This window comes from Heliangelus exortis, chromosome 1 (genome assembly GCF_036169615.1).
Source record: "Heliangelus exortis chromosome 1, bHelExo1.hap1, whole genome shotgun sequence".
In the NCBI taxonomy this organism is placed as follows: domain Eukaryota; kingdom Metazoa; phylum Chordata; class Aves; order Apodiformes; family Trochilidae; genus Heliangelus; species Heliangelus exortis.
The window spans coordinates 181,863,611-181,881,223 of NC_092422.1; the positions used below are offsets into that span (position 1 = coordinate 181,863,611).

At 39.9% G+C, this 17,613-nt stretch overlaps 1 protein-coding gene across 8 annotated transcripts in view; it reads right to left on the reverse strand.

Moving 5' to 3' along the window:
- Nucleotides 1-8,666: 8,666 nt before the first annotated feature.
- GRAMD4 (GRAM domain containing 4) overlaps nucleotides 8,667-17,613 on the reverse strand; it is a 74,413-nt gene continuing 65,466 nt past the window's right edge. For all 8 annotated transcript variants that reach the window (XM_071733845.1, XM_071733839.1, XM_071733843.1 and 5 more), the window contains 5 exons: nucleotides 16,952-17,099; nucleotides 16,395-16,488; nucleotides 15,271-15,355; nucleotides 13,561-13,629; nucleotides 8,667-12,584 (listed from right to left, as the gene is read on the reverse strand). In XM_071733845.1, the coding sequence (XP_071589946.1) occupies nucleotides 12,483-12,584; nucleotides 13,561-13,629; nucleotides 15,271-15,355; nucleotides 16,395-16,488; nucleotides 16,952-17,099 (498 nt within the window). In that variant the 3' untranslated portion in view covers nucleotides 8,667-12,482. The remainder of the gene's footprint in view (nucleotides 12,585-13,560; nucleotides 13,630-15,270; nucleotides 15,356-16,394; nucleotides 16,489-16,951; nucleotides 17,100-17,613) is intronic.

A 17,613-nucleotide genomic window follows, 5' to 3' on the forward strand; every position in this document is an offset into this window, starting at 1 on the left:
AGCTGGTTAATTTGGTAAGAGGAAGGCTTTCCATCACCAGCAACAAAAAAGATTCAGTGGATTTTCACTAATTCCCTTGATTCCTCCATGTCTGTAACAAAGAGATTTCATATAGTGTGATGTTTAAATGTAGAAAAAGTATGTAAGTCATTTGTACTCTAGTCATACGGGGGAAAGCTAAGATATTTGCAGAAAAAAATATAATAGAAAATAAAACACACATGATTTACTACTGACTTTAATCCATTTTCTTCTTTCTTTTAGACAAGCTCATTACAGAAGGAGAACTGAATTCCTGCAGTAGCTGCCTTCATTCACAGGCCTCTGATGAGCAAAGAGCCCTGTGCACTGAAGCATGAACTTTATATGTGTACAGAAATTCACAGTTCAACAGATTCCCCAGATCAACCTGGAGATGGAATAACAGCAGAATTAGATGTGTTATTACAGATAGTGACCCAACACCTTCATTCTTCGTCTTCCATTTGCCTTCCCCTTCACCTGCATCCAAAATGACAAGCTGAGCCTGTCTTTGCTCAGTCACTTCTGTGATTAAATTGCTGCAGGCCAAAAATACTAAAGCTTTCTGTTTAATTTTGGTTTTGTCTTTCTCACATTGCTATTCACATAGAAGCCACATATGGATGGAACAGACAAAGGAAAATCTCATGTTGCAAAGGCTTGGAATTAAATTAAACTTCTTGTGCCTCAGTTTTTTCACGTAGGAAAACATGGGAAAGATCCTGCTTGTCTTCAGCTTTCCCAAGAGGAATCACTGGGTGATGTTTTTTATCTTTGCCAGTAAAAGCAGCAATAACGGGATAATAAAATTATTCCACTGCAAGAGGTAGGATAATTTTAGTATCTGTTGCTGACTGCAAAGCAAACCTTACCTAAATGGAGCCCCTCCCTGCAAGCCTGCCACAGTGTCCATGGTTATGGTGCTCCCGAAATGGCATCTCCAGCTCCTCTGTGCTGCAGGAGTCACAGTGAAGGGCATCCCTGTGGCAATGACAATGGGCAGCCAAAGCACCTGGGTCTCTGCACCTCAGCCCCAGCCCCTGCAACCAGAACAGAAGGCAAAATAGCAGCTCCTGTCAGGGTGCCCAGCAGGCTGATGGGGCAGTCTGCTATTAAATTACATGGACTGATTAGGTCTGTCAGTTTTAGTGTATCTTGCTTTCCCATCTTCAGACTAGTTTGCAAAGCTTGCAAAACCTTTAACTTCTTTACCCCCAGTGGTCTCCCCAGGGATCAATACTTGGTCTGGTCTTGTTCAACATCCTCATCAAGGCCCTGGAGGAGGGGACAGTGTATCCTCAGTAAGTTCCCTGATAATAAAAAGCTGGGTGGGGTGACTGACACTCCAGAGGGCTGTGCTGCCATCTAGCATGTTGGGGATGGGCTGGAGAGCTGGCAGAGAAGAACCTGATGAGGTTCAATAAGAGCAAGTGTAGGGTTGTGCACCTGGGAAGGAAGAACCCCAGGCACCAATACAGGTTAGGAGAGGACCTGCTGGAAAACACCAATGAGGAGAAGGATCTGAGGGTCCTGATAGTGAATTATCTATGAACCCTTGCTCAATTATTACTCAAAATTTTCCAAGTCTGCCCTGCTGCCAGAAAGGGCAATGGAATCCTAGGTTGCTTTAAGAAGTGTGTGACCGATAGGTCAAGGGAGGTCATTCTCTTCTGCCCCTGTGATGCCACAGCTGGAATACTGTGCTTGCCCCTCAACTCAGGAGAGACTGGGACCTACTGGAGAGGGTCCAGTGGAGGGTGACAAAGATAATGGGTGGATTGGAGTATCTCTATTGATGAAAGGCTGAGAGAGCTGTGACTCTGCAGCCTGGAGAAGAGAAGGCTGAGGAGAAACCTTATCTATGTCCACGAGTATCTAAAGGGTGGGTGCAAGGAAGATGTAGCCAGACCTCTCTCAGTACTTCTCAGTGACAGGACATGGGGCAAGAGGCTGCCCAGGAAGGCTGCCCAGTCCCTTCCTCTGGAGATATTCAAAACCCTCCTGGACACAGACCTGTGTAATGTGCTCTAGGTGATCCTGCCTTAGTAGGAGAGTTGGACTGGATGATCTCTACAGGTTCCTTTCAGCTCTGATAGTTCTGTGATTTACTAAAAGCAATTCAACCATCTCTAGTAAAGACAATGGATGAAAGAGCAAGTCTTGCATCAGCAAGGCATTGCTGTGCTACAGGCAACACCAGGGGGTTTTCAGGACTGTGCTGCCTGACTCCCAGCTCAGCAGAGCCTGTTTTCTAGAGCAGGACATCCCACTGCACATCCCACGCTGCCAGCCAGGCTGTCAGCACTACGTGCTCATCAAATAACACATTTACCCACAGGCAAAGGGAGGAAATTCAGGGAAAAAAAAAGCCATAAAATCAATATATAGCTGCTTTTTTTTTTTTTTTCTTTTTCACACCATTTATCACAGCTGGAATCAGTGGCAAGCAGACCCTAAAGCCAGGTGCTGAGACAAGAGTATTTCCCGGTGTGTCTCCTGTGATGCAAAGGTTGTTGCAGCAGCTGTAAGCAGCAGCCTCCTGCCTCTGAAATAAGAGTTTGTGTGTGACCCAGGATATAACAAGGTGCCCATTTTCAGGAGTTAAAAAAAGAATTTTTGCTTTGAATAGCAGGTGATATTTTATATTTCAGTTCAACATTTTTTTAACAGGGAAGTAATTGTGGCTTATAGATTTCAGGTGCCTCCTAAAAATACTCATAGTAACTTTACTTTAATAACCATTGTCTGTCATATCTGATTCTTCAGACTCTTCTAGCCTCATACAAGTCTTAAGCCAAAGTAACACCAGCGACACCAGCAGCACAAAGTCTGCCAGTTCACCTTGTTTATTTTATTTTCTTACATTAACTCTTCCCTTTCTCCCTTCCTTCCCCCCCACTGGTCAATATTTTTAAGTTTTTTGTTCACTAAAATCTCTTTCGTGTAATACATATTCCATTTAAAAAGAGATTTTGGAGCCATGTCCTTAATATATGAGCTTAGTAAGGATAAATTTCTAACAGACACAGTTTGTAGGGAAATGGCACTGCAGGATATACCCATCCCTGGGTCAGACCTGTTTTCATGTCCCACTTGCTGCTGGATGAGGGATGATGGCTGTCACCTGCCTGTGCCAATCACATCTCACTGGTACAGAATCCAGAGCTACCTGTCCTCATACAGATGTTGTCAGAAAGAGCAGAGTATGCTTCCAAATGCAGGAAGGCGTCAATAACCAAAATCACCCTGTGCAATGATTCTCGTGGATAAGAAACACATTTACTTTATTCACCAAAGGGATAAATATGTTGTCATATTTTGAAACAGACCTCAAAAGACTAAAAGATATGCTGGTGTGGCAGCACAGGTTTCCTTCACTGCTGCTGCTCAAAGGCTTCTTTCCTGTTTCTTCCCCAGCCTCTTGCCCAGTGGATCATCCTCTGTGCCTTCCTCCACAGCCACTGGCCCTGTGGAGATCACCAGGCACTTTGCACACCAGCATTAATTAGTGTTGCCTTCCATTCATTTCAAGTCCCCTGACAAAGAGGTCTGTCCTGACAGGCAGAGAGGTGTCCTGTGGTGAGTGCTGGGCTTTTCCCCAGCTGCTCCCCTTTCAAGCCCTGCAGCTGATGTCTCCTTCAGTCCCCCTTCAGGTTCCCAGCTCAGCTTCCTCAGTCAGAGCTACTGGCCCACAAGCCAGCATCACCTCTGCAGCTCTTCAGCTGAAGTGCCAAGGGTGGGTGGCACATGGAGCCACTCAGTTGTATGGCTGTAAGGACTTAAGGGTCAAAAAAGTCTGGGACCCAGGCTAACATCTTCAGAGGTTTCCCTTCTCTGGTACCACTACAGTGTGCAGATTCCTCACAGAGGACATGCTTGATATCACACCAGTGATGGAAGATACCCCTGAAGGTATTTTAATTAGTATCTGGCTTATTGTGCTGTAGGGGATCACAAAGGTCCTATCATTACAGAGCTCTGAGCTGATGCATCTGATAGCAACCTGCATCAGATCTGTTGGCCATTAAATCATTAGCAGTCCATAAAAAATGAAAACAAAGCAGGTTACTATTCACCAGGCTGCCCATTTCCTAATCTCATGAAACACACAAAAATAGCTATGCTAATGAAATTGTTATGAATCCAGTTTTCTTGCTTGTCATTACCATTTTAAAGTAGCTTAAATGGACCAGTAATCACCATAGCAACAAAGCTCCTGAGAGAAGGAGGAGGGAAAAAGTCAGTGACTGAAGGAGCTGTATATAGCAGACTGAACGTAGCTGTAACAACAGCACCAGGGATGTTAATTTCTGCTCAGTTTCCTTGTGTTATTCCTCAATATTATACACTCAGGACCAGCCTTTAATGCTTAACCCAATTTAGAATCAAAAGTTACCTCCAAAATGTGATAGACATTGCAAAACTAAGAAGCAATTTTATGTATCAGCTCCATTATGGTCACCAAAAACATACCCAGGGCTGCAGATCCAAAGGTGGCTAAACCAGCCTCTGACAGCTTGCTGTGCTGGAAGGGGAGATTTACACTGCTCTTTCCTTGCTCTCAGGTCCTCCGCTGATTTCCTGCTATTTCAGGAAGGTTTGGTGAACCTCAGTGCTGGCATAAGGTAGGTGGCAGGAGGCAAGAGGCACTTAGTTTAATGAGAAGTGGCAGTGAGCTTAAGATGTTTGCTGAAGCACTGGACAAACTGGAGTTTGGGCTTTTCAAGAAGGTGTTTACCCAGCTGGATCTGGAGCCTGGCACACCTGCAGAAGGAGGCATTAAAGGGCTCCTATTATTTACAAGTTGGAAAAAAGCTGTGTGGTGCACAGCAAGGCTTTGCTATGTGTCCATGTTGACAGGAATATAAGCAACAAAACTATGCAAATATTAGGAATAAATCTTAGGCATGAGTCAGTCGAGCAGTATGTCCAGGTTGTCTGCTAAGGCCATATCTGATTTCTGTGTTTGTTTATTCTCCCCCAAAGTAACCAAATACAAGTGATACTAACCCCAGTGACCTCCCATGAAGATCATGGTGGTTATATTTGAAAAGAGCTGTTAGGGCAATACAATAAACCCACATTCTTCACATAAACACTTTATATACTTCTTGGTTTATTTAAAACCAGTTTGAACATATTTACACATTTCTGAAGACAGCATTCCCCTCTTTTTCCACAAGGCCTTCTGAACTCTGCTCCGTCACAGAGGGTGGGGGGAGCACCCACAGTCATCACAAGCCCAATTTTAGACTCAAAACTGCATGTCTCCAGCATCCCACCTGTCCTCCCTTCTAGCACACACCATTTCAGTCCTGCATCACCTATATGAAGTCCAGGGCTTAGTTTCCCTCCACTGTGCTTTGCTTTCCTTGGAACATATCCAGAGCCAGTCATCATCTTACAGGACTTGAGCACAGACACAGATGCCCCCACTCCATGAGCTCTGCTGCAGGGCTGCCTATTTTGGGAAGTTGTAGGGGTCAACACACCATGAGAAACAATGTGAAACTCCATCTACAAGCAGGAAGATGGCTTCCTGAGGCATCAGCTCTGCCAGGCAAGCACTGTGAGCAGTGATGCCCCGTGTAGCTTTGGACACTTTTCCTAGAGCATGTCCAGTTACCAACACCATTCATATGTTTTCACAAGCATCCTTAAAACAGAGAATTTCAAGAATACACCTGAACACAGGACAGCCTTGCATTAAAATAATAAACCCGACCTCTGAGTGTAAAGGAAGGTGAATGCTATCATTATATACATATGCCCAATAGAGGCTGCTGTTAGCCCACAATCTAGGACTCACCCCCAGCTTTTCCCAAATAGCATCTAGAAGATTTAATCTTTTTACTCAATCTTTCTTGAAAGAGCTTCTTTGGTCCCAAATGCTTCTCATACAGGTCCCATTTCTGCAAATTTACAGATTTGCATGATACCGTAAGGGTTGTTGAGTTTAGATCCAGCTCTTGTGAATCTTATTGCTGTGTGTGACTGGTTAATATTTTTGAGCAGCTAATAACATTTCTGGTCCAAGGAGATACTTTTCAAGAAGAAAAACCAACACTGAATACAGTTGTTTGGTTTACAGACCTTATGCTAGAAGCAGTCCTCCCCAAGTACTTATCTGACCTAAAAATCTGTGGAGAGCGTTTTCAGAAGCTGTCACTGACTTATCTGTCAGAGGGTAAAACTTCACATCTTGTGCTGAAGAGATGAGCATGGAGATGCCCGAGCAATTCCTAGCTTGGGTTCAAACAGTCTTTCCCTAATACTTTCGCAGCAGGCAGCTACTTCTATGTTTATTCCTCTGCAGGCACATATTTTGCTGGACACGAGTCTGCACCAGTACAAGTGGCCCTGTCAAGAAGGGACTGCTCACTTTGAAGGGCTCAGCCCAGAGTTTCAACAAGCATCATCTCCCTTCAGTTGTGCAGATCATGAGGAGCAGGCACACAACACCTCAGTGTGAGGGAATGGAAGCCACTGAGCAATCTAAACCTGCAGAGACAGTAATTTAGCTCCACTTTACACAAAATGGAGGATGTAACAGGTGGAGACAGCTTTAGTGAACTTGCGATGTGTTCATCAGGTCAGTTTAGGAATGAAAAAAAAGAGCAATTTCTCTTTGGACAAAATTAATCTTGAATTTTCCATTAGATTATAAAAGCCAGCCACAAATTACTAAATTGGGGGTGAGGAGAAACTTCTCATCTAGGCATACAAGTGCTAGTAGGATTTTATCCATTTACATGAAGATCATTCAGAGATTTAAGGAATTAAGGAGCAGGGAAGAAAGAAAAGGGATGCAGTAAATGGGCCAAGCGGTTTTGGAGGAAAGCCTGTATCCACCTGAGGAGAAGGAAGAAAGCATAAAGGAAAACATACAGAGCATTAGGGGAGGGTGAAGCATAAGGCACAGGCTGCAGAATAACCTAAGTTAATAGGTGAAAGAAAAAACATAGTAAAAAAAGATGTGTTCACAAGAACTATGCCCCTGAGGCACTGCATGAAGCTCACTTAAATTCTAGAATATTCACAGCCCAGTGAAGACACTGTTGCTTCAAAGGACTCTGCCCTTTTCAACACCCCAACTTCTCTAACACAGAAAAGGAACACCTCCCATCTTCAGTTCCTTCTTCTCATGATGCAGGAAAAGTATTTGAAGGTCTGAGAGGAGCCAGGGCTTTGTGAGTGAAATATTTAGCTTATCCTAAGACTGTTTATTAGGCAGAGAAATTTAGTGAATCCATGGATTCAGTAGAGGAATTCAGACTTTGAGATTACTTAAAGTAACAGCAAAGAAACCCCCTCAGCTTTGCAAGATGAATGCTGTAACTGTCCTACAACATTAATCCAGATACTGCACAAGGCCACACTTTTATCTGCTCATCTGCATTAAGCCAGGTGTGCTGGTGACACCCTGCAGACCACTGCCCACATGCCTCTGCTCCTTGCATGGATGTTAAGTGTTTCACTGAGAGCAGGTAAATGGGTCATTCAATTCAACTGTATTATTTTCACAGGCTGATTAAGTGAGTTTGAAAGACCAAGTGAAGTGCTGTTTCAGGACAACCATCACCTCCTCCCAAGAGGGCAAAATGAGACTTTCAGGCTCCACAACCTCCTTCCACCAGACTTCAGGCATGCATGTCTGAACACCACCTCTGTGAGTACTGCTGCAGATGCAACTCATCTTGTACAAATATTTAATGAAAAATGCATTACAGGAGTACAAGTGTGAAGTTAAGTATTCTCAGAAGACATATCAACAAGTGCCAGATGCATCGCTGCCAACATGAGAAAACTAAATATTGAAATAAACAGAGCATCAAGTGTCCATGGCAGGAGGGTGTGTCACAGACTGATCTATTTCAGCTGAAGAGAACAGGAGTATTGTAGAGACAAACAAATAGGTTTGGATTAGGTGACCAAGCAGCTTGCTCCTGGGATTACATTCCTAACTGTAGACAAAGCCTGTGTAGCTTGTGAATGGCAGTGCTGGGCAGTGACCCTTCCTGGCACAGCCCCTGGGTAAAGCATCCCGGCCACTGATAAACAGGCTACAGGTTACACAGAAGTCAAAGGCTCAGCCACTAGGGACCAAGAAGCTGAAGTGCCAGCAGATGCTGCAGAAGAACAGCCACATCTAGATGTGAAGTGCTTCTGCTGAGCACCCCTCCTGCATACCTCTGGGCTGGAAAAGGGCTTATTCTCACCTTCAGTGCCCACCTGTAACACATCCTGCAGCTGTTAGCTTTGTGGAGGAGTCTGGCAGATGTGAGTTTGCTCTTCTGTGAACAGCTTCATGTCATCCATGTCCTCCTGAGAGAGCAGCATTTTAGAAACCACTGTTTGCTTTTCATCCCTTAAATTAACCCTGATTACAAAGTGAGAGATGTACTTACAAGGATCTACCCAAAATATGTAATCTCCAATAAAGTAACGGTATTACTCAAAAAAAAAGCATGTTCCTTGGGCTTCAAAAGCAGTGAGAAACAAAACTCAGCCACCTCCCCCCAAGTAATGTACTTGATATGGATATGAATCTGCTAAAAAAAGCACGAATTAATCTCATTTCAAGACTGAGATGACTATCTCAGTCATAGTTTTGACAGGTAAGGTACGAAAGTTTGTAAAAAGTGTTAGCACAAAGCATTTTTATGTTTATTTAAATAAAAATTATAATTTATACAAGACTTTTTAAACAAACAAGATTTTCTTAAAAAATGTACAGGGCAAATAATCTCATTATTTCAGTTCTTCATACAGTATAAGTCTTTTGTCAAACAAAAGTTACACTGATAATGAATTATTTACAACTTCAAAATATAGACTCAAACTTCAGACATAAAAATTTTAACATCCATTTCAATGATTAGTAGAAATTAAACATCTGCTAAAATGTACAGTATTCAATAGAAACTAGCAGTGTTTTTAATACAAGTGTAGTAGCCAAAAAAAGAAGCACATCCTTTCATCTCTTCACAATCAGGTAAAATCTCTTTTCTCTTTGTCTGCAGGAACAAGGGTGGGGTTTTGCTGCTGGAATCCTCTGTGATGTTGCTACTAATAAATAGCTTGTTTCATTCAATCTTGCCTCACAAAAGCTACAGTGCATGGAAAGGCATGATTTCATATTTAAGCTTTTTTTGGCTTTTGTATTTAAATGGTCACCAATAAAGAATTAAAGCGGTCAGTTTTCATCTCCCTTTTTTTTCCTCTTTAAAAGGGACTCAAACTAACGAATGCACTTCTAAAGAAGTCCAATTATGCATGAGTGATAGAGCAATGAATCACAGACATCAACAGAATTGCAAACATAAACAGCAAGCAGACAGAACATCACTTTCTGCTATTAGAAAGTAGCACTTTTTATCAAGTGGTACGACCCAGCCTGTTACTGAAGTACAGCAGGCTATAAAGCAAAACTACATAGAAGATTGGAGTTTAAGGTGAGAGCTTGTGTGTAATTATACAAGTCAAGTATATATTTACTCACTGTCCACTCCCTCCTGCCCTCCAAGCCTGAGGGGGTGTAGCAGGAGAAAAAAACAAGAGTAAACACATGGAGGTTATGTCCTAGTGCTCTGGTCACATACGCCACAGGAGCAGTTATGCAGCAGAAACCTGAACAGCCTAATGTAAAGTGAACTTTGCAAAGTATGTACACAGATGTTTGTCAGTTATATTACAACTCTATTTTTTAAAAAAGATCCAGTCTGTTTTATGTATATTAGAATGAAACAACGTTGCATTGCAGTTTGCACTTTATTTACTGCTGTAAGAATTGCTAACTTTTAGTTTCACACCGTTAAAGTGCAGATTAATTTCTCATATCAACACATCAGTTTTTATAAGAAGTTTCTAATTTTATCAAGAAAAAAAATTTTAGGAAAATATTGTACACGAGGCATTTCAGTCTGAGAAAAGGACAATAAATTCTTTTCTCCCTCTCCTAAGCCTAGGTATGGTTTGTTGCCCTAGTACCATCAGCACAGGACCTATAGCTCCTCCGGGAACCAGAATATAGGACAACCCTGAAGAGCAGAGTCAACCAGTGAAGGGTGGGAAGGGGAGGTGGTAATAAGTGCAAACCAACTGATTTCCTACTGAAACTGCTGTAATGATCAGAGTGAAGGTATAAATTACACTTGAAAAATGATACAAAAATAAGAAAAAGAGCATGCTCTCCGTAAAAAATATAGTTTTCTGTTTCTTCAAAAAAAAGGATAACCTTGAACACACCCAAGCAATTTTTTTCTGTAAGACAAAATGAATGAATAACATTTATATAACATTAAGCCATCTTAATGCTTATTCTTTAGTTGCACTTACTATTCAAGGAAGCTTGTAGAAAGGAAAGCCCAGTGATAATACACAGCAATTACAAAAAGAGATTAATTTATTTTAAAGTAGGTTTGCTGAGAAAAATTAAAGATCAAGGGGATTTACTCAAAACATAAAGCCTGAATGTGTAAAATGAAGAAACCAAAAACTGAAGAGCTACTTCTGTATTACATGGTGGCAAAATGAATTTCCCACCAGCTTCATTTATATTTTAAGTTTTCAGGCCCTGAGCTACACCATACCCACAGAGGTGTTAGAAAAGCACACCTTTTTCAGTTCACATAAAGACACATTGAAGTGCTCAGTCTAAGGGGAGAACTCAAAAACAGCATTTTAGCCATCACACTGAATCCTCCCTTCACATTCTCTTCTTCCCATTTCTGCCCAGGGCACAGAATTTTACCCCATCAGTGTTTCACCTAATAATAACTCATCCCAATCACCACAGTCAGCAGCATTTCTTCATATCAATTTCATACTCAGTTATTCATGTCTTACCTCTTCATCACCAGACTGAAATAAGGTTTGTACGGTTTGATTGTCACCTTCTTCATTAACTGCTGCATTTCTTGACAGACTTGAATTTAAACTGTGCTAAGCATTAGACACCCTTCAGTGTTTGTCTCCCTTCTCCCTCTTTCATTTTACCCCTTTCCATATAACAAAAGTTTGTTTAAAAAAATATTTAAAAGATTTTTAAAAAGGTTAAAAGTCCATGAAATTAACTCCTATTTTTACACATAAACTTTCAACTCAATTGCCTTTTTTGGGGACATTCATAAAATGTCTGGAGACATCTTTACTATTCAACTCAAAAGACACAGCAAAGCAAAAGACATATGGGAAGGCTTGGCGTAACTCCTACTGTGCTTTCATGAAAATGCAAATAAAATTCTAAACCTCTCAGATGGGTGCTACTATATAGAATATAAAAGCTTTCTAATATTAAAGACAAAGGTCAATATGTGCTTTGCTGCTAGAAAAGCCTGAGAGAGTTTAGAGAAGGAGCACAGCCTTCCTGTTTTACCTAGCAGATTAACTTAATTGTTATTAAAATTTAATTTTGCAAGGGGAAAGACTTACCAATGCCCCTCAAATTATACTTTAAAAAGGAAACAGTGCTTTCAGCTGCTATATTATAATGTTGCTTTATTAAAAGGCAACCAAAGAGGAAAGCCAATTTAAAAAAAAAAGTCATGTCTCATTTTAGTTTAATTATTCCCACTGTCCCCAACACAAAAAGCCTGCAAGTCTTTAATGTGTTAAGATACAAACACCTTGTACATACAACATGTACAATAGTTGAGCCCTTCTATGACAAGTATCTACAGAAATACAAATATACGATGCCTAACATTTTAGGAATAACATTTTGGTGCCCTCTTTTATAAAAAGTATCTGCCTGCCTTCCTTCCTCTTACTTTGGTTATTTAGGAAAGGAAGATATAGTTACAAACTGCCTCCCCTCCAATTCACTGTGCAAGCAATTTAATCATCTATGCAGGAAAAACAGAACCTAAACAAACAGGTAAAATTCAACAATTAGCAAGGAGGAGTTATTTTAAGTGCAGTTATAAATATGGAAATACTAAGATTATAATACTTCCTTGGTGTTGCAATCAGTTTTAATAAAGAACCCAATAAAAAACTCTGAGCTGAAGAAAGAGACTTCAAGCTGCTGCAAGCATCATTCTCACATCATGGAAAAAAAAAAACCTAAGAAACAGGGAAAAATGTATCTCCACCCTAGTGGTATCAGTGGAGTTAAAAGGAACAATTTGTTTCAATTCATTATTTAGTCAGTTCTCCCAGTATCTTCCCAGCTTTTAATGTCATTAAATAAACATTAAAAGTGCTTAATGTGCAAGGCTAATAGTGATGATAGCACTTTAACTCTTTTGTTTAATTTTGTCTTTTTTTGTTTTTTTTTTTTTACAAAAACCTTAAAAACAAACATGAAGGCATATATAAAATACACTTGATTTATGTAACAGATAGAATATAAACCACCAGACAAGAAAAATTATTGCGAAATAGATGAGGATGTTCATTTTTTTCACTACCAAGTCGCAAAATAAGAAAGTTTCCTTTAGATCTTCTAAGGTAAGATACTAGCTCTCACTGCTTGATGATGCAGAGGTTATTTTCACATATTGGTTGAAAATTGTCTCAAATGCTTCATCTCTGTGTACCATGGCACCAAACACCAAAGGCTATGTGACAGAAAAAAAGATCATGTCAGTCCAGAAAAGAAAAATCTTCCTCTAGGTATAATTTTGGTCAAATCAACAGGAACAGGAGACGTACTCAAAGTGCATTAATAAAGACATAAAACCCATTTTTCTCTACTAAATCCTTAGATGTATGGCAAAGTTTGTAAGATAATTTCACTTCTCCATCTTCTTAAAACAACCATGTAAAAACATCTACATAGAGTATCAGCAATGAAGAACACTCCAACTCTCTTTCCTCTCCACCCACTCTGTGTACTGTTTTCCTGATTGACTTGTGTCTCCATTAAAGATTTCTAAAAATCTTTATCAGTGCCTCTTCATTTCTGCTTATGGAATATTTATTTAGCTAGACGAATGTTTTTAATCTCATAATTGAGAAGTGTTTTGCAATATCAAACAACAAACAGAAAGCCTGGTACATTAGTCATATGACTTGGAGAAAAGTTATTTATAGGTAATTAATTTAAAATAAAGTTGAAATATGTTAAGAGAAGCTTTGGATGCCCACCAAGTATTTGAGGCTCAGAGAAGCTTAAATCTTTAGCACCATAAGAGTGAAACAGAAAAATTGCATCTGAGGGTCAGCCCCTTCCACCCCAAAAGCCTCCTCAGTCACAGATTCTGTCAAGCCATTGGCATTTCATTCCAGACTGCAAAGCAGAGCAGCCCCCACACTCCTGATGAAGGAGGAAACGGCCAATCTAGCAAAAAGGATGGAGCAAATCTTACAGTAAAATAGTCCAGACAAATTAGAACAAACTGATTTATTAAATCATTAAAATTCTGAAGCTAAGTATACTGAATAATAGACAAGTGAATTTAAAAAAAAACCATAACAAAAAAACAAACACCAGCATAAAGAGACAAAAAGTCTATATGCTGGTGCTAGCCAGAAAAGAAAAACAAAAAGGGAATGAAGTCAAACACAGCAATAGAGATACAGTCAGCTACTTACTTTTTGTGTAGATGGTGTTGATACAGCAATGCCCATCCCTGATCCCGGGAGAACAGAGAGCACTTTATACTAAAACAAAGAAACAAACACAAGCACAGATCAAAGATATCTTACATACTGAACAATTGCAAAAGGTGCCAAAAAGGCTGCACAGCTCACCATGGGTGTATCCTCCCAGCCACAACCTACCAGACCTCTATTACAAACAAGAAGAGGCCAGGTTCTCTGACCCTGGAGTCCATGGGTGCAACATCCCCCCTACACCACCAGCCTGCCTCTCCTCTTCCTCCCACACAACAAAACCAGCCCCAGACCCAAACCAAGCACCTCAGTACCCCAATGGTGTGTAGGAGCTGGCCCAGTGATGGTGCCAGAGCCCACAGCAGCAGCTGGGTGGAGTGGGCAGGTAGCACACCCTGGCCTGATGTGGATTTACATACATGACTGAGTTCTTTTGAATAACAGCTAGAGGTTCCCCTATAGGTAACATCCATCCACTGTTTAAAGGAGCAACAAGCAGACAAGAAAATGCTTCTTTTTCAAAATTAAATAGACAGAAGAGGTATGTATAGGTTGTTTTGTTCTGTTGCTGGTTTTTGGTTTTGCCTGTTTGTTGGTTTTTTTTTTTAAATACAAGAAAGCCTTATGCTAAGGATTAATACAGCTGGATGAACAGGGGAATATCCCCAAGGAGAAAGAGACCCTGAGTTTCAGCGGGGCCTGTGTTTCCCACTCCCAAATAAAATAAAACCAGGCACATTTTTATGCTTGGCAGCATGATGCCTGTCTCATCTTCCTAAAAAAAATCCTACATAGATGCAAAAGAAGTTTTATGGCAGTAAAGACCTACCAATGAGCCAGCATTACATCAAGTATGATGTTTAAAATCCATGAACCTGAATTATTAACCTGGACAGGAATGTTCTTGTTGAGCATAAATTGCCTGCTTTACACTCATGTTAGAGAAACAGAAAAAACTAATTTGAAAATCTGGAGGTACTTAAGCAGTAGACTCTGGGCTAAGGTACATCTTTGCACAGCATGATTTAATTGGTGGCACTTAGGGCCACATGATGCAGCAGAAAGCAGGTGTCTGTGCTTCAGGGTAGGATAAGTTCAGTGACATTAAATGGCTTATAGTGGGATGTAAGGCATGACTAAAGCCATTGGTGACTGCAGGCTGAGGCAACCCAACCAAAGGAAGGATTCAGAAGTACTTGTCATGCTTCCAAACATCTTACCTGTTAGTGATGGGATCTCAACTAGGTGAAACTCCAGCCTGATCCAGTCTGGCTATGCTAAATATTTACCTTTCACCACTGACCATAATTCCTCTTCCCACTTACTGATATAATCACCCACACTGAAGTTAGTATAACACAATTCCTGCTTACAATAAATCTTCTTAAAGGCTGCACAGCTCTAGTCAACACAGGAGTTAAGAAACAACACAACTTTAATTTTAAAATAATTTACAAGTGTAAGGGTTTAGTAAACTGCCTTGTTTTTATGCTCACAGTGAGCTTGCCTGTGGCAAGTCCAAATGGCTAAACAAGCAGTTCTGGGAAATAATCTTGATAAAAGGATAACATTTTACTTATAAAAGTTATCAGTGACATGCTTTGTCAAAATAGCACAAGCAAAAAAGCAAAATGAGACTAGATTAACAAAAAAGCAGCTTTCTCCTTTTGCAATACAAGCCAGACATACCTTCTGAATATCTGTTATATCCGTTAGCTTTATGACTTTGTTTCTTTTAGATGAGCCAGATTTGGAGCTTTCAAAGCACAAGTAACTGAAGACAAGAAAAGAAAATGCTCATTTTGATACAGTTTTCTAAAATAAAGCACTCGATATCTCCCCTGACACATACTTCTGAATTTTGAAAGCTCACATGTTAAGATCAGGTTAAAAAAAAAAAAAACAATACACAACTCAGTTATGGCTTCCAATTTAGGGGAAACACTCAAATTCTAGTAACTGGTTAATGTGTCTGAAAGCCCACAAACAGCTTCCACATGCACAAAAAAATCTTGTATTTATAATATTGCACTGAAAATGGGTAAACCAAGACACGGGAAGCTGGTATATCCTTTCACAGCTGAAATTCCAAAATTCAAAAGGCTTACAAATCTTTTACCATACTAAAAGAAGATTAATGAAAAACAGTATTTTAGTTTCATGTTATTGTGATGCTGACAAAAGCTCAGGGTTCTAAATGCTGGAGAGTGATCTCCATCACTAGGTGACATTGCATACAGATGAGCTTTGCTTCCATTCATTCCACTCCAAAGGAATTTCAGTGCAAGATGCAAACAGTAGTAACCATAGTTAATCAGCAGCCCTGGGAGGCTAGTGGGTAAGGAAGGATTAAAACAAAAAAATCAAATACTAAGTCTTGAAGTTCTATTTTCTTTTGTTGAATATTGTTTCAAGGAATCTATACATTCAATTTGTTTTAGAAAAAGAAACTAAGAGTACTTGCCAAATAACCATTGACCATAACTTTCCAAACACACTTAGCTTTTAAGTTTCTTTTTTTTAGTGTAAATGTATACACATATATATATCCTAAGTATGTTATCTATATCAAGAAGTGCTGCTACAAACAAATGACTAAACGGAGTTACTCTCCATTTGTGTACAAGACTTTCCAAGGCAAAAATTACATTTTTTATTCATTAACCACAACCCAGATTCAGCTCTCTTTTAGATTCTAAAGTGCCATGAAAAAACATTTCTGTTTCAAAACTTTGTTACAGGATTATTCTTAGATTCAGTTTTTTTACTGTTTCGTTTCCTTCCTAAGAAAGGTGCAGGATGTGATGACTCACTTTTCTGTGACATAAAGAACTCCATTCCTGATGTAGTCTGTAGGCATCTTCCTATCTCTGTTGATCAAGCAACAGCGCCAGCCATTTTCACACACTGAAAAAAGCCATAGCAAGAAATTTTACTTTAAGAAAGAGAGACAGGCATTACATTTACAGCATTTCCTTATAAAATAGTCAAGTACACTGAAAACTAAACTTCAGATACCTAAAACTAGAAGTGCTTACAAAGAAAAGCCTAGATAAGATGTCTTCAGACATCACAGCATCTATTTTAACACTGGCTTAAAAAAACCAGGAAACAAAGCACCCACACAATTATTCCCTTTAACTTGACTACTTCATTTGCATTGCCACAAAAGGCACACCAGGCTATGTATTCTTTCAAGGAACTGTAAAGATGTGAAATGAAAGAGCCTCTCCATTCATCCTACTTTAAAGCAACTCGTTTTAACCAAAAGCTTATACCAGTAGATTGCAAAGAAAAGGAATCCAACTTTAAACTATCCTTGGCTTTTTAGAGAATACTCCACTAACCTAGCCCTCCTGTTGCATAATACCTGCTAAAGGACGCTCACTTTCTGACAGGTTAAAAACCTCATGGAAATTCCCTCTCTTGGTGGTATGGAAACGACTTGTGTCTTCATCTTTGCTTATTCCGGCTGGGGCGCTTGAGCCCACGTAACTTCTGGATGCTGCTGTTTGAAGCTGTGGAAAAACAAACATGATTCCAAAATTTGAAAGGCAACATTTAAATGGCATCTTAAAAACAACTTGGCTAACTATACTTCCTAAAAAAATCTGTAATACAACAATTTTCATTACTTACTGCAGTGAAGTTAATTTTAGACTACTGCACCACACTATTGCTATATAGCACAAAGCTCTAAATGTGCTATCTGAAGACCACCTTTCGAAGCACTGTCCTTGGACAGATATTTTTGCAGGGGTGAAAGCACATGGTGCTAGATGTACCCATCTCAAAATACCATTCTTCTAGAGTGAAGGGTGTATCTGATTAGATACAGCTAAGTCACTGCATACAACTCCAATTTTTACACTAGTGGGACTGGTAACAGTTAATATAACACCTATCAATACTTGGTTTGTCTGCAAGAAATAGACCAAGCATAGAACATTATTGCATAAAATAAGTTTAGAAAGAAAAAAGAGCAAACAAAGAAAAAGCCACACAAAACTGCATCAGCTCATTAGGAAACAC